Consider the following 24756-nt stretch of genomic DNA (forward strand, 5'->3'; position numbering starts at 1 on the left):
ATGGACCAACAGCTCGTACCACATACCAAGATAAGCTCCAATACATGACTCAAATATAAAGAGTGACATAATAAACAAAAGCAGAGAAACAAAGAAGAAATTACCCTTCAGATCTATGGATCATGGAAAAATTCACAACCAAGTAAGGGATAGAGTGGGTCATAGAAGATAAAAGAAATTTCTACTATACAAAATTATAAGGGAAGAAGATGACTGGGAAAATATTCGCAGCATATTTCTCTAATAAAGGTCTGGTTTCCAAACTACATGAGGAAATGATTACAATTTATAACCAAAGTCATTTCCCAAATAAAATATGGACAAATGTATATGGACAGCTTTCAAAGTCAGAAATCCATTCTATTCAATGTCATGCAAAAAATGCTTGACTTTAGACATTCAGATAATATAATAGCCTCCCCTTAACTCCACTTCCCCTATGTCCCACTCCAGTTCTACATAGCCCTTCTACTTTTCCTTCTGGGACACCTGCTCCACAACTAACAAACTTGCCTTTCTTTACATTAAACCTCTTCCTTTCTCACTCCTTCCATCTCCTGGTACTCACTGAGACATGGTTCCCCTGATGATGCTTCTTTCCTTGCTATCCTTTCCAGTACTTTTACTCATACTTCAAATCACTGGCCTGAAGGATTATGTTCTCAGTACTACACACACTGATGGATTTCTTATTTCCTTAAATATCCATGTAATTCACATTATCTTGCCTATAAACTTCTTAAACCATTCATTCTAAAAACCAACTAAGGCATTTTAACTTTCATTTAAACCAACATTTTAACTTCCTTTTTTGACCAGAACTGCAAGAAGGAAGGAGAGAATTTCAAGCACGGTTATGTAGGACTAGTTAATGTGCCTAGCACTTCTCCAATCAGCAGAACTCTAAACATTTAAGTTAAGATTCCTCTCTTCAGCTTACTAATCCAACCTCAGAGTCTGGAATATGTTTCATTTATATCCCTTCTTCTCCATCCCCATTACCAAGCCCCTAAATCTAGGCCAGTACAACCTCCAGCCTGTATTATTGCAAAAACACTCTAATTGGCCTCTTTGCCCCCCACATCAGAATCTGGCCCTATTATACTTTTCCAGCCTTATCTCTCATTATTCCCCAAATGTGACCCTAGCTGATACTTTCACTTTTTCCCAAAGGAATCCCTTTCATTTCTATCTCTCCAATTTTGAGCACTTTCCCCATCTCCACTCTACACACACATTCCACAAAGCTTTTTCTAACCACGTTAATTCGTTGTGCCATTTCTTCCCTTAGACTTTCTCCAAGATTCATTTTCCATAACTTTCATTTGACACCTCATCTTACACAGTTACTGAAATGTGTCACATTTCAAGGTCATGTCTCGTCTCTCAGCTAGGTTGCAAGCTTCTTGAAGGAAAGGACTCTGTCAAATTCTTTTCTTACGAACACCACCATGCCCTGCTGAACACATATTTAATAATGACTTTTTACTAAATTAGATAGAAAAACAAGGTAAATCAAAAAGAAGGTGTTTCAATTGTGCATACATAATGTTTTCTCTTGCTACACATGAAACAGAAGAGACTAATAAATTTACTGATATTTCCCCAAAACTTTTCTTGTTTCATATTTGTTTTTTATAGCACGTACAAGTTAATTTAAGAAAATGTGACCATAGCAAAAATAACTACTGTTAATAAGAATTTATAGAATAAGACCACGTAAAAAAAAGAACTATGACATACCTCATTTAGTATAAATGTGTTTCTGAAAAGCTGAACGTAAACTCTATTGAACAAAGTGACTGTACTAGCAGTTCTGGGTGACCAGGAAAGGCCTCTCTTCAGAACATGGGATTTGGGCTGATTCCTAAAGGAATCCAGGGAAAATAAAAGGTGGAAATGAGTGAGAAGAATATCCTAGATATGGAGGCCAACCAACGCAAAGGCATAAAGTTTGGATATAAATGATCAGGTTTGAGAAACTGCAAGTAAGCCAGTGTAGTTGGATTGTAAAGTGAGTGAGTACATGGAGGGGAGCAGAATGTAAAAAGACTCAAATAGTCCCAATAGATAAGAATATAACCAAACAGTCCTCAAAAGAAGAACTGCAAAGTATTCAAAACTACATGAAAAAATGCTCCAACTCATTAATAATAAGAGAAGTGCAAATTAAAACCCTACAATTTCACTTCATACCCTGCACCCTGCAAAATGGCAAAAATGATAATAGTCTATGTTGCAAGGGATGTGAAAAGGTAGACACACTAATACATTGTTGGTGGAGCTACGAAATGTCACAGCCATTTTGGAAAGCAATTTGGAATTACACAAAGTGACTAAAATGTCCGTATCCTTTGAACCTAAGATTCTAATACTGGGATAATACCCCGAAGGAAGCCAATGATAAGAAAAATGTCCCCATATATCTCCAAAATATTTATACTAACATTTTTTGTGACAAATAAGAATTGGAAATAGAGTTGATGTCTCTCAGCCGAGCAAAGGCTGAACTGTGGTACATCAACGTCCCGATAAATACAGATAGGCATGGAAAAATCTACATGAACTGAAGGAGGATGAAGCAGAGACAAGAAAACAATATATACAATGACTATAACAATGTAAATGAAAAAAATACACCACAAAATCAAAAGTAAATGTAACAAAAGGACAGAGACCAAGTAGGATTTGAATGAAGAGACATGAGAAGATACTGTCAATTCACTCAGTCCTGGAGGTGGGAGGCTACACACAATATGTGTTTTGGGGATTTTTCAATTTATTATAAGTTGTGTTGACTTTTTTCTCCTCTAAAAAGCACCATTTGTCATGATGGCTCTTTAGGAAGGGAAGGCTTACATGGTAATGTAAGAAACAGAAAATATAAATTGAAACCTCATTTTTTAAAAAAAGATTATAATGTCAAGGTAGGAAAGGGCCAGGTCATAAAGAATTTTGAATGTCAGCAGAGGCATTTGTATTTGATCCTGGAGGTTAATAGGAAGCCACTGGAGCTCATTAAACAGTGTGTGACAATGGCAGACCACTGCTTTAGAAAAATCACCTTGGTAACTGAGTAGAGGGTGGATTGAAATGAGGACAGACTTGGGGCAGGGAGAACAAATAGGTTACTGCAATAATCCAGGCCAGTATCTTTCTTTTTTAAGTTATGAAAAGAAAAAAAAAACAAGCTACTCATGCCTGAGTTGCAATTCCCCCAAATTTTGTCTATTATAAATAGCAACATAGCAGAAAAAGCATGGACCTGGTTTTGAATCCCAATTCTACTACTTCCCCGTTTCATGTTGACCAACTCATTTAACCCTGTCCTCAGAGATCATAACACCACCAATCCTGTCTACTTCAAAAGGTTACTCTGAGAATCAAATGAAACTATATGTGCCAAAGCTCCTGTAAACTATAAAACGCTAGCCTAAAAGAAGAAAATTGTTCTTCTACTCTCCAAAGTTTATAACTATATAGTCATCTTTGACTCCCTCTCTCCTTTATCCCAAAATCTAGTAAATCTATTTTGTTCCTTTGTTTTATTCATCAAATCTGACCTTTTGTTTTTATTTTCACAGATAACATACTATTCCAAGTTGTAATAACATCCTTATATTATCACAATAGTCTGCCAAGCTGGCCTCCCTACTACCAACCTCTTCTTTCTTTCTATAACAGAGCAGAAAAATATGCTTCCTAAATGTAGTTTTGACCATTTTATTCTCTTTATCAACCCCTAATCATCTCTCAAACTCAAAACTCAGAACTCGCTTTAAGGTCCTCCCATATTTAATAGTCTTCTTTTGGACATTTCAATTCCTTCTGTTATTCAATTAATTCACAAGTATTTAAATGCCTACTACATGATAAATAATAGAAATACAAAGAGAAAATCAAAAAGTACTTGTCATCAAAGTTACATTCTTTAGTGGGAAATACCATGCACACATGCAAAAAGACATACGAAATTACAAAGTAAGAGAGGCAAGAAAGGCCTCATGTAGGACATGGTAGTTGAGCTAAGCTACGAAGAAAGCTAGAAATTCAAGGTACCAAACAACACACAATACCATTATTACCACCATCATTTTTTAACAAATTCCTTCCTCTCAAAATTTGGAGTTGGAATGGACTTCAGGATCAAGTCCAATTTATTACCAAGAAAGAATCTCTATATATGTCCAAATGGCCATCTAGCATCTACTGGAAGACCTCTGATTCAAAGGAACCTACTACCTCCTAAGGCAGCCCCTTCCACTGACTTCAAGCCAAGATTTGCCTTTTTGCAACTTCCACCCATTGTTCCTGTTTCTGCTCCCTGAGAAGAAGCAGAACAAGTCTAATCCCTTTTCCAAAGGAAGGCCCTTTCAAATATTTGAAGATGCATCATGTCTCCCTTAGTTTTCTCTTATCCAAGTTAAACCTATCTAATTCCTTTAACAGATGCTCATCTGAAATGGAATTAAGCCCTTCACCAATTCACCTTACCTTGGACACTCCCCATCAATTAGAATTAAATATACTACTCCAGATATGACTTGACCAGGACACTGTGTAACGAAATTATTACCTCCTTATTGCTAAATGTTTTACCTTTCAATGCAGCCCAAGATGCCATTAGCTTTGGTAGGTGCCACAACCCACTGCTGACTCAATTACTAAAACTCTTAATAGTAGCTTTTCCCATCTTATACCTGTTTAATTGAATATTATACAACTTTACATTTATCCCTAATAAATTTCATCTAATTAGCTTCAGCCCAATAGTTTAATCTTTCAAAATCTTCTTGGATTCTGATTCTGCCATCTATTGTGCCACCTATCTATTCTCATTTTGCATCATCTGCAAATTAAATCATGTCACTGATAAAAATGCTAAACAGCTCAGGACCAAGCACTATATATCTATAGCTATATCTATAGCTATCTATCTATCTGTCTGTGTACACACACACACACACACACACACACACACACACACACACACACCCTTCCAAGAGAATAGCAGACCATCACTATACTTTACCTCCAATCATTTAACCACTTCTTCATCCATCTAACTGTATTATCATCTCACCCACATCTCTCCATCTTTTCCATTAAAGTATAAGATATGGATCAAGTACTCTGCTGAAATCAAGAAAAACAATATCTTTAGCATTCTTCCCATCTCTGAATCTCTGTTCATGATTCACATCCCACATAAAGGCATCTCAACCTAACTCACTGATCTCAATCCTACCTCAACTGACTTCTCACCCTGAAACTTCCCTCAATGCCTGTGGCCCTCTCACTGTAAAACATCCTTCCATCATGTAACAGCAAGGACCCCAGCATATACAGGAGGGTCTGCTGTCCAAGTTCTTAGGTCTGCTTTTCTAAAAGGAAAGCACTTTTGAAGGGACAACAATCTACTTTAATCAAGCACATATATCATTCACTTAGTTCAGGGGAAAAAGTCTGCACCTTGAACTTTAGAGAAAATATAAACAGAGGGAAAAAAGACCAACAGACAGGGCTTCCAACTGTCTGACCATAAGCAATACATACATCACAGATCAACAGACAGATTCAACTGTCTGACCACTACATACATACATAGAAGCACTAACATCTGGGTTTTCAAAGGGTAGAGGGAAGAGGGGAAGGGGGAGAGGCTCCTGACTACCCAGAGTCTCACCTGGCCTAACAAACACTTCCCATGAGTAAGTTCCAAAACAAAACCTCACCTCAGAGTATACATACATTTTTGAGAGCCAGAGGGCATCACAACCCTTGAAAATCAGTGCCTCATTAGAAATTAACAAAAGGTGTGGAACTTCCTACACAACAAATCTCCCTTAGTCAAGCTTCCATTCCATCAAGTGGGGAAGATCTTTAACTCTCATTAACAAAATGAACATTACACACCACTGCAGGCCCCTTCTGTCATTGTGAAGGTCCAGCCATGTCCAATTCTTCATGTCCCCATGGACCATAACATGCCAGGCCCTTCTATCCTCCACTATCTCTCAAAGTCTATCCAGGCTCATGTTTATTGCTTCCATTATAGTATCTATGCATCTCATCCTGTGCTTTCCCCTTTTCCTTCTGTCTTCAATCTTTCCCAACACCAGGGTCTTTTTTCCAGTGAGGCATGTCTTCTCATTATGTGACCTAAGTTTTTAAGCTTTGGCTTCCCCATTTGACCTTCCAGTGAAAAGCCTGAATTAATTTCTTCAAGTGTTGACTGATATGACTTCCCTGCTGTCCCAGGGACCTTCAGAAGTCTTCTCCAGCATCACAATTCTAAAATGGTGATTCTGTGGTGCTCAGCTTTCCTTGGAGGCCAACTCTCACAGGCATATGTTTCTACTAGAAAAATTACAGCTTTGACTATACATACTGTTGTCAGCAGATGTCTCTAATTTTTAACGTTATGCAAATTTCCCATACCTTTCCTTCCAAAGAGATAGTTATCTTTTAATGTCATAGCTGCAGGTGCTGTCTGCAGTGAACTTTAAGCTCAAGAACATAAAAATCTGATACTACTTCCATTTCTTCTCCATTTGCCAAGAAGTGATGGGACCATTTATCAAGATCTTAGTTTTTTTATGCTAAACTTCAAGTTAGCTTTTACATTCTCTTCTTTCACCCTCATAAAGAGGCTTCTTAATTCTTCTTCACTTTCTGCCATCAGAGCAGTGTCATCCCCGTATTTGAGACTGTTGATATTTGTCCCACCAACCTTAATTTCAGCTTTTGATTGATCCAGCTTGGTATTTCACATGATATATTCTGCACATAAGTTAAGTAAATAAGGTAACAATATACAACTCTGTCTCACTCCTTTTCCAATCTTAAACCAACTAGCTGATCCATGTTCAGTTCTAACTGTTGCTTATTGGTCAACATACAGGTTCTTCAGGAAACAAGCAGGATGATCTGATACTCCCATCTCTTTAAGGAGTTACCACATTTTATTGGGATCCACACATAGACTTTAGTATAGTCAACAAAGCAGAAATAGATGTTTTTCTGAAACTTTCTTGCTTTCTCCACAATCCAGCAAATGTTGGCAATTTGGTCCTTGTTCCTCTGCCTCTTCAAAAACCAAGCTGCCCTTCTGGTAATTCTCTATTCACATATTGCTAAAGCCTAGCTTACAAAATATTAAGCATAACGTTGCTGGTATGTGAAAGGAGCACAACTGTTCAGTAATTTGAACATTACCAGGCACTGCCCTTCTTTATGACTGGGATATAAACTGATCTTTTCCAATCCAGTGGCCACTGCTCTGTTTTCCAAATTTGCCAGCATAATGAAAACAACACTTTAATAGCATCATCTCTTAGGGTTTTTTTTTCACTTCTATGCTGAGAAAAATACCTAATATATAATGAGTGCTTAACAAATGCTTGTTGACTGACTGATCAGTCATATTAATATAAATTTACTGATAATCTGCTTTGTACCAACCTCTATGCTAAACAATAAAGAAAAAACACACACACAAAGAAAGTAGACCACTGTCTTGTCTTTAAAGGACTCAAAATCTAAATGAAGGGGCAAAAATAAATGTGAAACAGAATACTTTTTAAAGTCTAAACTATTTGATGCTTATCATAAACCCAAGTTCAGAGGAAGGATGGATTAATGTAAACAGGAGTTAGAAAAACATCACAGAGGCAATAGTGCTTATTTGATCCTCAAAGAAAGAGCAGAGTTTTGAAAAGCAAAGAGGAGAAAGGATGACACAACAGCAGTAACAAGGGAGAGTTGAATGAACACATCATGTTCTTGAGACCATCACAGAATAAGTAGACCTGCCCTGAAGTTAAGAAATAAAGGGTAAAAAAATAAAGCTTGATACGTATGATAGAGTCAAATTTACAGATGGCTTTTAAAGGCAGGTACAGGAGTCTGGACTTGATATGGTAGGCAATAAAGAAGACTCGAGCAGAAAATTACAAAATTAGCTAGATATTGCATAAGCAAAAACTTCCAATTAGAAATGACTAAAAGTAGAAAGGGCTGCCTATGGAGGTAGTGAGTTCCCTATCCCTCAAGGTCTTCAAGCAAATGTTGGAAAATACCCAATAATCAGGGATGTTATAGAGGTGATTACTCTTCAGGTATGGGTTGGATTAGATGCCCTCTAGGATTCCCCTCCAAGTCTTATTTTATATTATTCTGTGATATGTAATGGGGTTCCTTGTTTCTGCCACACCATACAGTTAAATTTCCTTTAGGATAGGAACCACATCTCCTCCCAACACAGTGCTGGGCTCATCAAAAACTAGTCTTTCTGCATGTATGTACGTAAGCAACAAATATTATTCCAAGTTTCAGGTTAAAAACTCATTAGTTGTCCAAGCTCTCTAAACAATTAAAATATATCCATTCTTTGCTAAGATGCCATTTTTTATTCTTCACCAACATGAAAACACAAGCAAAATAGGTCTAAGTAATTCAAAAATAAGTAAAAAAAATTACATATACACATATACCATGATCAGCAACTGAGTAACAGGCAGATTTTGCTGCCTAGACTAATGTTAATTCCCAACAAATAGACCTGCTCACATTTGACCACACATATCTTTGGCTGGGTTTAGCTAATGTGTAAAATATATAGAGTATACAAAACTAGAAATGACACCTACAAAGTATAAATATATTTCAAATTCTCCCCAAAATGTTTTAATATGCTATTTCCAATGCTGAATACTAAATGTGCTCTTTTAACCAGATAATTGAGGTTACGTATTTAAAAAGACAAGTTTTTTCAAAAGACTTCCTAATATAAAATATCCAAAATGTTTCAAGAATAACCCACTCCCCATTTAATAAAACTGACATGCTTCAAGCCACTAGAAGACAATTTTATGATCCTGTATTTTATTTCTCCCTATCACTGAATAAAGCTTTAACAACTGGGTTGTTTCCCTGGGACAAGGAAAAAGTAACTAGCAAAAGGCTTCAATCACATTACAATAGAAATAATAATGTGGAAAACAGTTTAGAGGAAAAGACAAAATGATTTTCTTCCCATTATCGTTTAAATTAAAGCATCACCCTAAACTTTTACATCACTGAGCCAAATAAATCTTTAGGAAACATAATTCCAAAGTAATAATAAAAATATGCCAGTGCATAACAACAACTGAAGGGAAAGTTATAATCACCTATTGATCTAGTTCATTTGGACTAAATTTTCTTCAGATTAGCTGAGAAAATACCAATTTCTGGCCTCATATTGCTCTCTATCCTCAACTAGTTATCCAAGAAAATAGGCCAAAGATGAAAGACAGCAAAGTATAAACCAAGAGTTCCTGTCCTTTGTGTGATTTATAATTCTCTCAAAGCTCTGAGATACAAAGGCAAAAGGGAGAGGGAGTGACAAGATCCTGACATTAAAGTGCCTGAAGTTGGGGGTTAGTGGAAAGGGGAGAGAGAACGAGAGGTGTAATTGACAGTAACATTTCTGAGAAAGGTTGGGGGAAGAGGGAAGAGGAATGCCGATTGTAAAGTTCCTATGTGAAGCCAGAAAGGGGGCAGTATTTCTAACTTCACTCCCCCAGGGCCTTAGAACAGTGACAAACTACCACAGGGAGAGAGATGTGGCAATGGCAACAAATTTAGTGATCTACTACGTAAAGTCTGAAAATTGCTATTGTATGTTGAATCTTCTAGTTGGAAACCAATGGATAAATCTTTTCTGTTTTTATTAACTAATATGTAAATCTTACTGACAATTATAAGTCCATCATAACCTATACTCTCTTCACTGAAAGAGGTACTTCCTTTATTCCAAAGGTCTGCCCCAGTTAGTATGTTCCTTTCTGGGCACCACATTTTGAGAAGGACACTGATAAACTGGAGTATGGCCAGCTATGAAAACCTAAAAGAACTGAGGGTTATTGACCTAGAGAAGACAACAGGAAAGAAAGAATATGTATTCAAATATCTGAAGGGGTATCAGGAGGAATTTGACTCATATCCCCATTAGAAAGAGGCAAATATAGGCTTGACGTAAGGAAACTTTCTAAGAATTAGAGGCATCCAAAAAAATGTCAAGGAGGTCACACTGAAAAGTAGGTTACATTCACTTAGGGTCTTCAAGGAAAGGCTGTATGAACATTTGTTGGAAGTGTTGTGAAAGGGATATTTTTCCAGGTACACTGTGAATTAGATGGCCTCTAAGTCTCTTACATCTCTGAATTCTGTGACTTTTGTGAAAAAAGTATAGCTGGTTAGGAGCTCTTTATACTTATACAGAGAGAGAGCTATCATCTTCAGCACTATGATGATTATGCTGTTAGTGTTATCTTCACGAATGAGCCTGGCTAGTAATATTCCCAGGACTTTATACAAAAATATTGAGCACAACGAAATACCTATTCCTATTCCTATTCCTTGGGAAAACTTTCTTTTTCAGCTCCCTAGAATTTAGAGGAAAATTGGGAGATCCATAAGTTTCAGTACTGAACAAGTAAATGTCATGGTTTAATACTTGTATTCAGGAGCTTCTGCCTTTCTCAGGGGTTCAGCTCATTAGTTGAGCACTATATTAGAAGTCAGGAACTCTGAGCTCAAGTTGGAACTCTGTCACTAACTTTTGGTATGACCTTGGGCAAGTTACAACCTTCCTATATTCACATGTAAATCAAAGGCACTGAAAGGTCTCATACCAATCTATTATTCTTTTTTTGGTTGACTCTCTTCTCCAGCATTTGACATTTTCAGGATTGGTAATGGGATGTTTCAAGATCATATGAAACTAAGTTTTCAGTCTGACACAAAGAGATGTCACTGTATCTCATCTCAGTTAAATCTTTGTCTTATCTCAGAAATCAGAAATTTATACTGTTAAGTACTAGATGCCTGATTTATCTTTTGACTTTCTCCCAATCTGTTTATTAAAATACCCACTGAATACGTCTTTTAAAAGTCACATAATGTTTATGAAAGAATATGAAATATTTAAATATAGGAACAATATAAAGCTTACCAGATTTAAGACCTGAAATTTTGAAGATGGCACTTGGTTTCCCATTCGTGACAAACCCCAAGAGCTGCCATACTGGCATTCCGCTTGAATCAGGATATGAAAAGTAGACAGATCCTCCCATGCCATCAGGAAATGGGACTGTTCCCAGCATAAACACCACGACATGGTTGATACTCTGATAATCAGGTAAGTCAAATACAAATTTATCCTCTGCCACTTGCTGTGCAACTGTTTGCACCTAGGAAATAAAAAATTCACAGATGAAAGAGTTTGTGAGGTTCTGCAACCCTTAACTATCCAATGGACACAATTAAATGTGTCACCCACCCGGCATAGTAAGAAACAAAATATTCTGGCTACTCTAGTATTCACACCTATAGTTACCATATATATCATATATAGAATAGCAATTTTCAAAGTATTATAACACAATAAAACATTTAACACTAAAACCACTCACTCCCACAAAAGTTTCTCTCTTTAACACCAATTTTCTTCCGATGATGCTATCATAAATTGACACAATCTCAGAAGAATCAAATCACAAATGATGCATCTTCTTCTGCAGGTGTAGAAAATTACAAAGTATAATTTGTGTGAGAAGTAATCAATGACATCAAAGACATGTATGACCAAAAGAGATGGGTCAATCATAAAACAAGACTGAGACACAACAAATGGACAGCCAGAATGCTAGGCTGGTACCCCTCCAGATAGGAAGAGAACCTAAAAAAGGCCCTCCAGTGTATGGAGAAGATCCTCTACAGAGAATTTAGGAGATAACATGAATAAGAATCATACAGCTATGATGCCATAGAAGATTGCAATCTGTTTTCAGCTGAAGGATTACCCACAGCAATGAAATCATGGATTCATGTATCAGAATAATGCTGTAACTATAATGAACATAATTTAATATTTCTTTGCCATTTAGAGTCCCCTCATCACATCTAAATCCCCACATCACATCTAAAAAGTATCATCAACTTTGGAATGCCAAACCAACTTCAATATTTATATTCTAGTAGGGAGGTCTTGTGATTTGTTTAGCATATGTGTGCTTGTTTTTGGATGGGCTCTGTTCTACACAAAAAGAGTATGCAGCACCTAGATTTTGTTAGATGAGGTGCCTGGCACTTGCCAAATATAACCTCTAAAAACCCCATCAAACAAAGAAATGAACCTGTCAGTTCTGAGGTGGAAAAAGTGGATAGTATATACGGGAAAAGAGGCAAAGGTTGAATTTCATTTTGAAATTTAGAAAATATACTTTCACAGGGAAACAAACTACAGGAGATCATTCTGCAATTATACAGTCATAAATGGGTTTAATCAAAGCCTTGGTTTTTAAAGAATTTCCAGATTTGTAGGCAAGAAGTTTACTGTTACTATAATTTAAATTCTATGTAACTGATACTCATTAGCCAGATTGGGAAATCTAAGTCACTACCAATGAATTATTTTAGGAAGGAAAACAGTAACTCTAAATGGACAATTTTCTTTCCTCAAAATATACTTTCTTTTTCCTTTCCATGCATATGGCTAATATTATTATATTATTGAATGTGCCTAATAAAACTTAGTATCTAGAGAAGGATGTGCAGAGCTATATGAAAAATATATAATTATAATTATAGGAGTTATTAACACCCTCTAAATTTGACTTAGGATAAAGAGTGCAATATGTTTTGTAGACAGGGCTTACTTCTGAAGTTCTTTTTAACCCCGTTTGGTCACAACATAAATAGCAAAAGGAAACACTATTTTTACTACCTGCCTTGAAAAATACCCCATTGTGGAATTTACATGACCTCTAAAAGGTTTTAAAAACAAAACCTTTTAGGTCTAGAAATAACCAGGTACTGAAAAAAATTACTGGTAAAGAACCTACTCTTTTCACAGTACTTGACATTATATATTCATATAATTACACAATATGATAATGAGGTCCCTGCCCCTAAAAATACGCATATTTTGGATAAGAAAGAATTTTCAGATAATGAGAAAACATTTCAAAGAGAAGAAAAAATTGAATCATCCCCTTATGGAGTTGTTTTTAAGGGCAAATCATCACTGATTTGTTAAATGGACCCTACCTATTTCAGAGCACTGTCATATAGAAAACACTTTATGAAACCTTTGAGCATGATATAAATGTGAGCTAGTACTAACAGCTATCCAAATAATAAAATATGCCCCTCCAAAATATGCTGTTACAAAGAATTTGTGCTCACTACCTCAATATAAACTCAAAATTGCTGCAAACCATGAAGGTGAACAAATACAATGTACCAACCATGAAATATTTTGATACTTTAAAAAAAGTCTTTAAATTTTACAAAACTCCATACAGATATCTTTGCACCTTTGATACATGTTTTTAACATGTATCAAGATGGGACAATGTAGCATAGTCTCCAACCACCTACTCAAAACCAAAATCAGTTATTACTTACTAGAAATTCTACTTGTATTAAATACAGGTGTTTTATGAGCAGCTAACATTGTTAAGTGAATGTTATTTGACAGTCTAGCCATGAGTGATTTAGATAATGGAGGGGAAAAGGAAAAGGCACTGCTATACTAGAAAAGCACTCGATTTAGAATCTGAAGAGCTCTGAATCCAGCTGTGCCACTTACTAGCCATGTGACTAGACAAATTCTTTCTCTGAGCTTCACTTTCTTCATCTACAAAGTGGATAATAATTTTATACAACCTAACTCAAAGGGCTGTGGGAGCAAATGAGAGCATCCCTGTCAAATGTCACACAAACTTGGCAAGGTATTATCATCATTACTTTGACATTCCATGACTTCCTTGGCATGGGGACCCTCTCCACTGACGCTTATTCTAATCTTCTGGAATCTTGGTAGGTTTGGAGGATTGTTAAAGTTAAAAAAAATACCATGTGGTCAACTCTTCAGTCATAAGCCTCAATGAACTCAATGAGTCTGATCTTACAGCACTAAACACCAAAGAGTTATTAACAAATTACTTTGCAGGTCTGCACTGCACTCATATATAAGTATTTATTAACCATCTATTATATGATACCACCACCACCACCCCCCCCAAAAAAAGTCTCTTCCCTGAAAAAGCTTACATTTAATTAGGAGGAAACAGATGTCATACAGATTACATACACAGATAAGTAAATACAAAGCAATTTCAGTGGGTTGTGAGGAAACACGACAAATAAGGGAATTGGGAAAGGCTTCTCACAAAAAGTGGCACTTGAGCAGTACCTTGAAGGGGAGCATTCCAGGTATAAGGGACAGCCAAGACAAAAGCAAAGAGACAGCAGATGGAATGGTATGTATAGAGAACAGCAAGCAGACTGTGCAATATAAAGTATGACAGGAATTGGAGCAATGTGTTGTCAGCTTACAAAGATAGGCTGGAGCCAGACTTGGCTTTAAATGGCAAACAAAACAATTTGGGGTTTACCCAAGAGGTGAAGGGGCGCCACAGAAGCTTGCTGAACAAGAGAGTAACACAGCATATTAATTTTATAATAATTAATTTGATAAATGTATAGAGGATGAATTGGAGAAGAGGGGCTAAATGTAAAGAGATTAATTAGGAAACCACTGAAACAGTCCAGACAAAAGGAGATGAAGGTTTGGGTCTGCCAGAAGTAGCTATGTAAATAGACAGAAGGGGATAGATGTGAGACACTGTGGAGGCAGAAATGTTGTTTGTCCTTCATTCTCAAAGATGACAATGGCATCAGGACAGTGAAGTCTTGACTTGCAAGTGAACTGGATTTAAGTGAGGCAGAGCTGTACAGAAGTCATCAGCCCCACTTTCTCCTCCAGAGTCATAAGAGTCCAATGATGTGATACAGATCATGACAATCGGAGATGACCCTAGATGCGGGGGGGGGGGGCACCTTGGCTTTTTTAAACTATGGTCTTTAATAGGTCTCAGTAAGACTGAGGCAATGTCCATTCAGTGATTAAGGCTAGGTAAGAAATGAAAAAGAGAATAGTCTCCAAAAAAAAAAAATCAATCTGGGAGGGAAAGACCCTCAGGATTTCTGGCCAAAACAGAAACTGCTATTTGCATTTACTCTGAGCCAATCAGGACCCAAACAATGACCAAGTGGGGCTTGACTTGGGACATATCGTTGGCCAATCAGTGAGAACCAGAGGGATTTGAGTTTAAAGGTATAGTTAAGCATAAATGACAAGATTTGGCAACTGCCAGGTTATGATGGGGGTGAGAGAATGAATGTTTAGGACTCCTGAGTTGTAATTATGGATGAACGGCAGAAATAGGGGAGTTAGAAAGAAGAGGAGGTTTAGGGGAAAAGTTTCGGATATGTTGAATCTGAAATGTCTATGAGATGTCTCTCCAGAAATTAGTAATGCAGAACTAGAGCTCAGGAAAGAGATGAAAGTTGGGTGTGTACATCTGAGAGTCATCTGCATAGGGATGAGAATTAATGAGATTACTAAGAATGAGGGGATCCCAAGAAGAACAGACCTGGATATATCAACACATAGGGAGCAAAACATGGATGACAATCCTGCAGAAAAATATTGGACAGACCCATAAGAGGAGAACCAGGATTGAAGAGTACCATAAAACACAAGGAGAAAAGAATATCCAGGAGGAAGGTGTTGTCAAATGCTGCAGAGATAAGGAAGAATGAACACTGAAAGGACATTAGATTTAGCAACAGAGATCATTGGTAATCTTCAGCAGTTTCTGTAAAAAACCAAGTTGTAGCCAACCATTCTGGAGAGCAATTTGGAACTATGCCCAAAGGGCTACAAAAATGTGCATACCCTTTGACCCAGCAATATCGCTACTAGGACTATATCCCCAAGAGATCATAAAAATGGGAAAGGGTCCCACATGTACAAAAATATTTATAGCAGCACTCTATGTAGTTGCCAAAAACTGGAAATCAAGGGGATGTCCATCAATTGGGGAATGGCTGAATAAATTATGGTATATGAATGTAATGGAGTACTATTGTGCCATAAGAAATGATGAACAAGAAGACTTCAGAGAGGCCTGGAAGGACTTATATGACCTGATGCTGAGTGAAAGGAGCAGAACCAGGAGAACTTTATGCACAGCAACAACCACAGTGTGTGAGAGTTTTTTCTGGTAGACTTAGATTTTTGTAATAACACAAGAACTTCTTACCAAAAAAAAAAAAAAATCCCAATGGAGGACCTCAAGGCAAAATGCCTGCCACACTCAGAGAGAGAAATATGGAAGTCACTCACATATTGTAGCAGATCATGTTTGTGTATGTGTATCTGTTTGTGTATCATGTTCTGATTTGTTATACAGATTCTTTCATTTATCTTAGTCTGACTACATAGCATGACTATAGTGAAAATATACTCAATAGGAAAGTATATGTAGAATCTATACAGAATCGTATGCAGTCGTGGGGAGGGAGGGGGGTAGTGGGGGGCAGGTGGGGAGGGATAAAATCGCAATTGTATGGCAGTGATTGTTAAACATTACAAAATAAAAAATAAATAAATAAATAAATAAAAATTAAAAAAAACACCAAGTTGTAAGGGACTGAAAAGCAACTGAGTGCAGTACATGTAGATAACTTTTTATAGTACTTTGGTTGTGAAAGGGAGGGCAGATGTGTGACTCTAGCTTGAGGTGACAGTAAATTCAAGTGAAGATTTACAAAGGGTAAGGAAGATCTAGATATATAGAGAAAAAAAGAGGGGATGACCAAAGGGGCAATTAATTTCCTGGAGCAGGGAAGAAATGGGATCAAGAATACTGGTAAGGGTTGGCCTTTGAAAGAAAGATCACCTCTTCATCAGAGACTAGAGCAAACCTGAGAATGAGGGGATGATGTTAAAGGAAATTGGGCCACAGAACTGAGGCTAGTGAAAGAAAGCAAGCCTGATTTTCTTTTTTTTTTTTTTTTTTTAAAGTATGGAACAAGATCCTGAGAGCGGATCAGATGTTGAAAATTGTTTGAAAAGACGAGATTTGGAATAGTATCTGTGGTGAGTGCTGTGGAGGGTGATACAATCAGAAAAGAATAAATAGACTGGCCACAGTTGTCAGGGCCCAGTTGAGAATGTAAATACAATCAACAAGTATGTGGCTTCTTCCCACATCCAGCAGCAGTTAACAGAAGTGGAGAGAGCTGATCACGGGAATAACCTAAGAGTAGAGTTTAGAAAGGAGAAAAAGGACAGAACAAAGAAAAAGGGATTCAAGGTCACTCATAGCAGAAAAGTGAACTGGCTGATTGTACAATGTCGGCTACATTAGGTAGGTACTATTTCACCTGTCTTTGCAGCCCTAGTGTCTACCACCACCAGGAATCTATAAGTGCTTAATAAATGCCTGACTGATTCAAAGTATCAAAATGTAAAGAGGAACATGAGGCCTGAGCAAGGGTGCACCTGGGAATGCAAGGAAGGATGGTATGCCCGGAAACGAAGTGAGACTAGAAAATAAATATAGAAAGGCAGACAAAGAATAACAAGGAGGACAGGAAATCGTGTTTCAGATAAAGTTTTCCTACTCTTATAAAAAATCTGTCAAAGCATGCACTCTTTTACAAACCCTTCAAGAGTCCATAGTCACTTGAGTGCCACAATAAAATATCTGAGCAGGGTATATGCTGAAGAAATTAATGAAGAAAATATCAATTCTTTCAGGATTAATGTTCTCTTCCTTCTGAAATTATTTTGTATTTACTTATCCATACACATTATGCATCCCCCAGTTCCTTGAGGACAAACAGTAAAATAGTAGTTTCTGTATCCCCTGTACATTCCTTTGCCAAGAGTAGGACCTTAGTAATTAGTGCCTTTGTGCTGGGGGCGGTCCATAGAGTACAAAATGTGGAGCTTAGAAGACCTGGAATAAAATCCTATCTAGGACATACATAAGATAAAAGACTTTTGGGCAGGTCTCTTAACTTTTAGGTACTTCAGTTTCCTTATCGCTAAAGTGCAGATAATACCTGTATGGCTAGGCTCAAATGGGGTAAAGGATGCGAAATGTTTTGCAAACTTTCAAGGGCAAAAAAAAAAAATTCGGTTATCATTATCATAGGTGTTCAGTGTTCAAACAGGATCTTAGCCCTATTTAGCCTCTTTTTAAAAAATCAAGTTTATGCCACCATCCTGTCCAAAGTAGTATTAACAATTTCCAAAAGGGGATGGAAATAATTTATATACAGCCTATGTGACAGATTTCTTTTATAAATGTTATCTCATTTAATCCTCATAACAACCCAGCAAAGTAGATATGCATCTTCCCCATTTTACAATGGAAGACACTAAGGCTCAAAGAGGTTAAGTGACTTCCTCGGGGGTTTATATGGATAGCAAGTGTCTGAGGCTGGATTTTAATTCTGGTCTTCCTGACACTAGGCCCAGCCCTATCTCACTGAAAATTTTAAGCAGTAAGATTTTATTTCTAACTATCTTCTTAAATTAAAAGGACTAGATCTTAAAAATACTACAATGACCCAGGATATTCTTTTTTTTTAATCCATAAAGAAAATAGAGACAGTCAGTTGAAAATTTTTATTTCATAGCACAATTTTTTATCAATTGATCAATTTTATCCATTTTTTTATCAACTGCCTGATCTTTCTAGTATTAATCTGCTGTCTGGGGATTTACAACCTTTTTAGTTATTTTGATAAGTATTTCAACATAATTCATTTCCTTGTAATCCTACAAGGATTACTTTATTTTATTCACAGCATTAAAAAAAGCATCCTGAGAAGGAGTCGCTAGGTTTTTCCAGACTGTCAAAGGTCGGTGGAGGGAAGGGTCTATGACACATTTGTCTTACTTAATCTAACCTCTCGTTTCACAGATGAGGACCTTGAACCCTAGAGGTGAAGTGACTTGACCATTAACCCATCAATCAGCAAGCATTTATTAAGCTCCTACCCGCACACGGGAGAGGCCCCCCGCTGTGCAGGTGCTAGGGCCACAAGGACAAGGAAGGAAGGGAATGCCCATCTGACGACAGAGTTCGAAGAAGCGGAGCGGGCAGATTCAGTGCCAGGTCTTCCCCGCTTCCCCACGGTGCCCACCCAGCGCTGACGCAGGGGAGTGAAGCATGACCACTGGCGTGGGTGGGCACACACATGCACCGGAACCTCCGAACGCACGAAACTGGTACTTACAGGACCTAACACGGTCCCACGAGAGCGACACCACGCACGCTACACGGTCCCTGCACGCCACAATACATTGAACACGCCACGCGCGCACGTTCACGCGCTACACACACATTAAGATACACCCCGCGCCGCACATACACACACTACAACCATCGCGCACCGCACGTGCACACGCACCTACACAATCGCATGCACCAACGCGCACGCACACCGCCTGCCCCCCGCGCGTCCAGGCCCGGGGCCGGCCCTCCTCCTCCCCCGGGCCCGCCGCTGCCCCGCCCACCCTCGCTGCCCCGCGGCCAGTCCCAGTGCCTTACCAGCCTCCCAGCCACCAGGCAGCCGAACATGGCGGCAGTGGCGGCTCCTCCGCGGGGCGGGAGCGACAAGAGCCCCAGGAGCTGGGCCAGAGCGCGGCGGCTGCAGCGGCCGCGGAGCCCGCAACGTCCTTCCTCGCAGGAAGTTTCCAGAAGGCGCGGCCACCCTCCCAAGCCGGCGAGCTACATAGCGATTCAGCCGTCCCGCTGAGGCGGCGTCCGACCTGCAACCTCTGACCTACGCGCTGAGCCCCCGCCCCTCACCCAGCTGGGGCCTAGCGCTTCCGGGGACGGACCCGGGCTCCGCCTGGGTGCCGAAGGAAAGAAAACGCGAGAAAACACACCCACACTCCCCGCTTCCCTGAAGCCAGCGCCAACATACACACGTAAGACTACAAAGCCCAGCATGCAGTTGTCACCAGACTCCCTGCGGGCGCGGCGTCGGAGGCAATGCATGCTGGGATTCGTATTCTCCCGAAGGAGTTGTACGCACAGCCTGGTCTTCAGATCCCGGGCTACGACAGATGCTCGTCTTTGTAGCACGTCGCCTCCAGGAGATCTTACGAGCCTTTGCTGTGTCATGGACTTCTTTGGCAGTCCGATGGAGCTTACGGACACTTTTAAATGTCTATAAGACATAGAACTACAAAAAAAATCAATTATATTGAGTTATATTTTTTAAAAGAAGTTCACGAACTCCAGGTCAAGAAGAACCTTAGTCTAATCCAACGTCCTTATTTTATCATAGGGAAACTGAGGCTATAATGACAATAAGGACGACGACGGAAATTATAACAGAGGTGACCACACTGGTGCTAAGAACATTCTGATGAAGCTACGTAAGAGGCAGGTGGACGGTGTCCTGGAAAGCGCTCTGGCCCCAAAGCCAGGAGATCCCCTGTGGGACGGGGCAAGTGGCGGAGCCGGGCTGGGCTCCCCTGCCTCGGCTCCGAGGGGCTGGGCCGAGAGCCGGGGCTGACTTGTGTGTTCGGGTCTGCCCCCTCCTCATCTTAAACTTCGCTGAGCGCTCTACTCGCGACAGCCCTGAGGAGTAGGTGGTCCAGCCCGACTGGGTAATCGGGAGCAAGTTTGTGAAGTGTTGTATCGCCTCCCCCTCCCGCTCCGCCAAGCCCAGACTCCGGGGCTTCCCCATCACCTCTAGGACCAAGTATAAAGTCTGCTGTTCAGCGTTCGGAGCCTTTGTAGCCTGCCCCGACACACACGCGCGCACACACACAGACACACGCGCGCACACACACAGACACACGCACATATATACACACACAGAGACACGCACACACACGCACGCACACACGCACACACACATACACACACACACACACCTGACACCTTACACCTGTCCCATGTACTTTGCGATCCAATGACTTTGGACTCCTTGAAGTTCCTTGAACACTCATTTCCCCACTCGGAGCATCATCGATAGCGGACCCCCTTATTCTAAGTTGCTCTCCCCTTCATCTCTGCTTCCTGACTTTTTTGGCTTTCCTCAAATTCAAGCTAAAAATCCCACTTTCTACAGAAAGCCTTTCCTGTCCTCTTCAATTCTAGTGACTTCCCTCTTTGGATTATTTCCAATTTATCCTATATATAGCTTTTTTGTACATAGTTGCTTGCGTATTTAGACTGTGAGTTTCTTCAGAGCAAGGACTGTCTTTCAACCTTTTTTGTATCCCCCTTGCTTAGTTCATGGCTTGCACGAAACAGGTCCTTAATCAATGTTTATTAGCTGACTTCTCAATATCCCTAAGCAATTCTCTAAGACTTTAAGTTTCAAGACAGATATATTCTGCATTGGAAGAGAAGTTTCTCTAACCCGGAATTCCCTATACCTGATAAAAATCACTTGTTCAGATGCTGGAGTAGTTTTTGTCCATTCCTCCTCCAGCTCGTTTTATAGATGAGAAAACTGGGGCAGACAGAATTAAATGACTCGTCTAGGTCCACACAGCTACTGTCTGAGGCTGGATTTGAACTCATGAAGATGAATCTTCCTGACTCTAGGCCACGCTTTCTATCTCCTGCCTCATCTCGGATCTCAATAAAATCACTACTCCAGACAAAAAACAAAGCTGGAGTTAAGAATGTGTAAGTTTTGAGTCAGTCCTTCTCACTTGAAAGGCCTTGGAAACACCTTGAATTCCAATGCCTTTGACTCACTGACTCCACTTGGTAATCTAGGAATCTAGTATTTTACATTACTTGGGGCGTTATCATGGTTCTCATTTCAAAACCACAGTTCACAAAACTTAGAGGAGAAAACATTTATTTATCTGTTGATTTATTTTAGAAAACATTTAGATGGGAACCCATAGAAACAATCATTCCTGCCAGAAAACAGCCCTTCCCTAAATACCTGTGTAACTTCAGTCACTTACAGATATCGAGCAAATCTCAGCTTGTATTTCCTATAGAGGTTTTCTTGGCCATTTCTTCTTACATGTTCTTCCCCTCCAAGGCCTTTACAATCCTTGCACAAGGAGCACTTGCATGAGATGCTCTATCTCTCACCTCACAAATTTTCACTGGCTCTTCTCTATGCCTGAAATTCTCATCTTCCTCCTACTTCTGACTTCCTTCAAGTCTTGTCTTCTACAAGAAACCTTTCCTGATCCTCCTTAAAGGTAGCAGTGCCTTCGCTCTCCGTTATCTCCAATTTGTCCTGTATACATCTTGTTTGTGCGTAGTTGTTTGAATGTTGTCTCTCCCAATAGACTGTGAACTTGAGAGTAGGAACTGTTGCTGTTTTTTAAATTATTGTTGTTTGTTTTAGTTCAGTTTTGCCTTTATATACTCAACCTTTAGAACAGTGCCTTGAACGCAGGAGGCCCTTAAATGCCTATTGATTCTTCATCATCATTTCTTCCATGATTGTTCTGTTTCCACAGCCCAGTTCATGCTTTCCTTAGAATTCTCCTTAGTTCCCTGCATGTAGTAGGATCAGAGCTCAGCTCACAGAATTCCACCCCAAACCCCTATATCTTCTTTCCTGGTTCTCTGAAGAATTCCCTGTTGCTTTTTTCCACCCTACAGTCCTCAGCCAAGAGTATCTCAGTTTGGTTGATCCTTAAGTGAAGCCTTCCCTCAAAGGAAGGAAATATTTCCAAAGATCTCTTGTTTTGATTAAAGATTTTTGTACTCCTTACATCAGATTCCAACAAAATGCCAAACAAAAGTTCCTATTCTGGGTTTCTCCTTTGAGTGACAATTCTGACATTCTCCAGACTCATGAAAGAGTGCTAGGTAACAATAACAATGACAATTACTACTCTTTATATAGTGCCTTAAGGTTTGCAAGAAAGATTTACAAATATTATCTCATTTTATCTGTCATCAGAAATATGACAATTTCCCCCCAATTGTCTCCCAAATAATCTTTTTGGCCAAATTTCAGGCTTCTTCCTCCCAATGCTACAATATTTCTTGGAGTAGGAAGAAAGATAGGGGGAAGCTAAGTACTCCCCAAACCCAACCCTGGTGGTATCATAAGGGAAGGGAGAAATTTTACAATTCTTTACATATATTAAAGATCAGACAGAGACAAAGGAGTCTAGAGGTGGGGAAGAACCTTTAAAATGCTTTAAAAACCTTTAAAATACTCATTTCTATTAAAAAAGAACACTTGAAAGTATAGGTATAAATGGATTTTTCCTTAAATTGATAAAAGTCATTTATCAAAAACCATCAGCAAGCATTATTTGTAATGGAGATAAGCTAGAAACCTTCCCAGTAAGATCAGTTGTGCAACAAGAATGCGCCCTGTCACCAATATTATTCAATATTCTATTGTAAAGCCTGTCAAAGAAATGAGAAGAAAAAGAAATCAAAGGAACCAGAACAGGGAATGAGGTAATAAAACCATCTCTTTTTGCAGATGATATGATGATATACTTGAAATCAACTCAACAGTGGAAACAATAATTTTAGTAAAGTAGCAGGATATAAATTAAAGTAAATCCACATAAATCGTCAGCATTGTTATATATCACAAACAAATCCCTGCAAGAAGAGATAGTAAAAGATGTACCATTTAAAATAACTCTGGAAAGTATAAAATACCTGGAGTATATCTGCCAAGACAAAATTATTTTTAAAAAATACTTTTCATACAAATAAAATCAGATCAGAATAATTGGAGAAATAGTCATTGCTCATGGTTAGGCAGGGTCAATAAAAAGATATTTTTACTTAAGCTAATTTATATATTCAATGTTATCCCAATTAAATTACCAAAAGATTATTTTATTGAATTGGAAAAAATAATAACAAAATTCATCTGGAAGAACAAAAAGCCAAGCATATCAAAGGAACTAATAAAAAATGTAAAAGAAAGAAGTTTAGCAGTACAAGAACTTAAATTTTATTATAAGCCAATGATTATCAAAAACATCTGGTACTGGCTAAGAAACAGAAAGGTAGATCAAAGGAAGAGTAGATATACAATTTGCAATAGCAAATAAGTATAGTAACTTTGTATTTGACAAATATAAGGACTTAAGATTTGGGGATAAGAATTCATTATTTGATTAAAATTGTTAGGAAAACGGAAAGCAATCTAGCAGAAATTGGGCATAGATCATTTGCACAGATAAGGTAAAAATGGAGAGATATTACAAGAAAATTTGAAGAACATAGAACATATTACTTATCAGACAGATGTTTAGGCAAACTATTTGTAACTAAACAAGAAATGGAGAGCATTGTGAGGTGTAAAATGGATAATTTTTGATTACATAAATAAACAAATGTAGCCAACATCAGAAAGAAATCAGAAAATGGGAGGGGAAAAATTTTTATAGTTTCTCATATAAAAGTCTCATCTCAAATATATACAGAACTCCATCAAATCTATAAGAATACAATTCATTACCCGACTGATAAATGATCAAAGAATATGAACAGACAATTTTTAGATAAATCAAAACAATTTGTAGTCATGAAAAAATACTCTAAATCATTATTGATTAAAGAAATGCAAATTTAAAAAACTGTGAGATATCATTTTACACCTATCAGATTGGCTAAAATGGTTGAAGGGGAAAGCAACAAATGTTGGAGTGAATGTGGGAAAACTGAGACACTAATTCATTGTTGGTGGAATTGTGAACTGATCCAAACATTTTGGAGAGCAACCTGGAATTATTCCCAAAGAGTTATTACACTGTACCTTTTGACCCAGCAATACCACTACTAGGTCTATTTCCAAAGATAATTAGGGAGAAAGGAAAAGAACCTATATGTTCTACTGGTTGGTTGTTGTCCTTCATCTTCGAAG

General features: G+C 38.4%; 1 protein-coding gene across 1 annotated transcript in view; it reads right to left on the minus strand.

Moving 5' to 3' along the window:
* HIKESHI (heat shock protein nuclear import factor hikeshi) overlaps positions 1 to 19915 on the minus strand; it is a 37494-nt gene extending 17579 nt beyond the window's left edge. Inside the window, exons 1-2 of the mRNA XM_072610623.1 lie at positions 19467 to 19915; positions 11000 to 11237 (exon numbers count right to left, since the gene is read on the minus strand). Coding sequence (XP_072466724.1) covers positions 11000 to 11237; positions 19467 to 19496 — 268 coding nt within the window. The 5' untranslated portion in view covers positions 19497 to 19915. The remainder of the gene's footprint in view (positions 1 to 10999; positions 11238 to 19466) is intronic.
* Positions 19916 to 24756: the final 4841 nt, after the last annotated feature.

This window comes from Notamacropus eugenii, chromosome 5 (assembly GCF_028372415.1).
Source record: "Notamacropus eugenii isolate mMacEug1 chromosome 5, mMacEug1.pri_v2, whole genome shotgun sequence".
In the NCBI taxonomy this organism is placed as follows: domain Eukaryota; kingdom Metazoa; phylum Chordata; class Mammalia; order Diprotodontia; family Macropodidae; genus Notamacropus; species Notamacropus eugenii.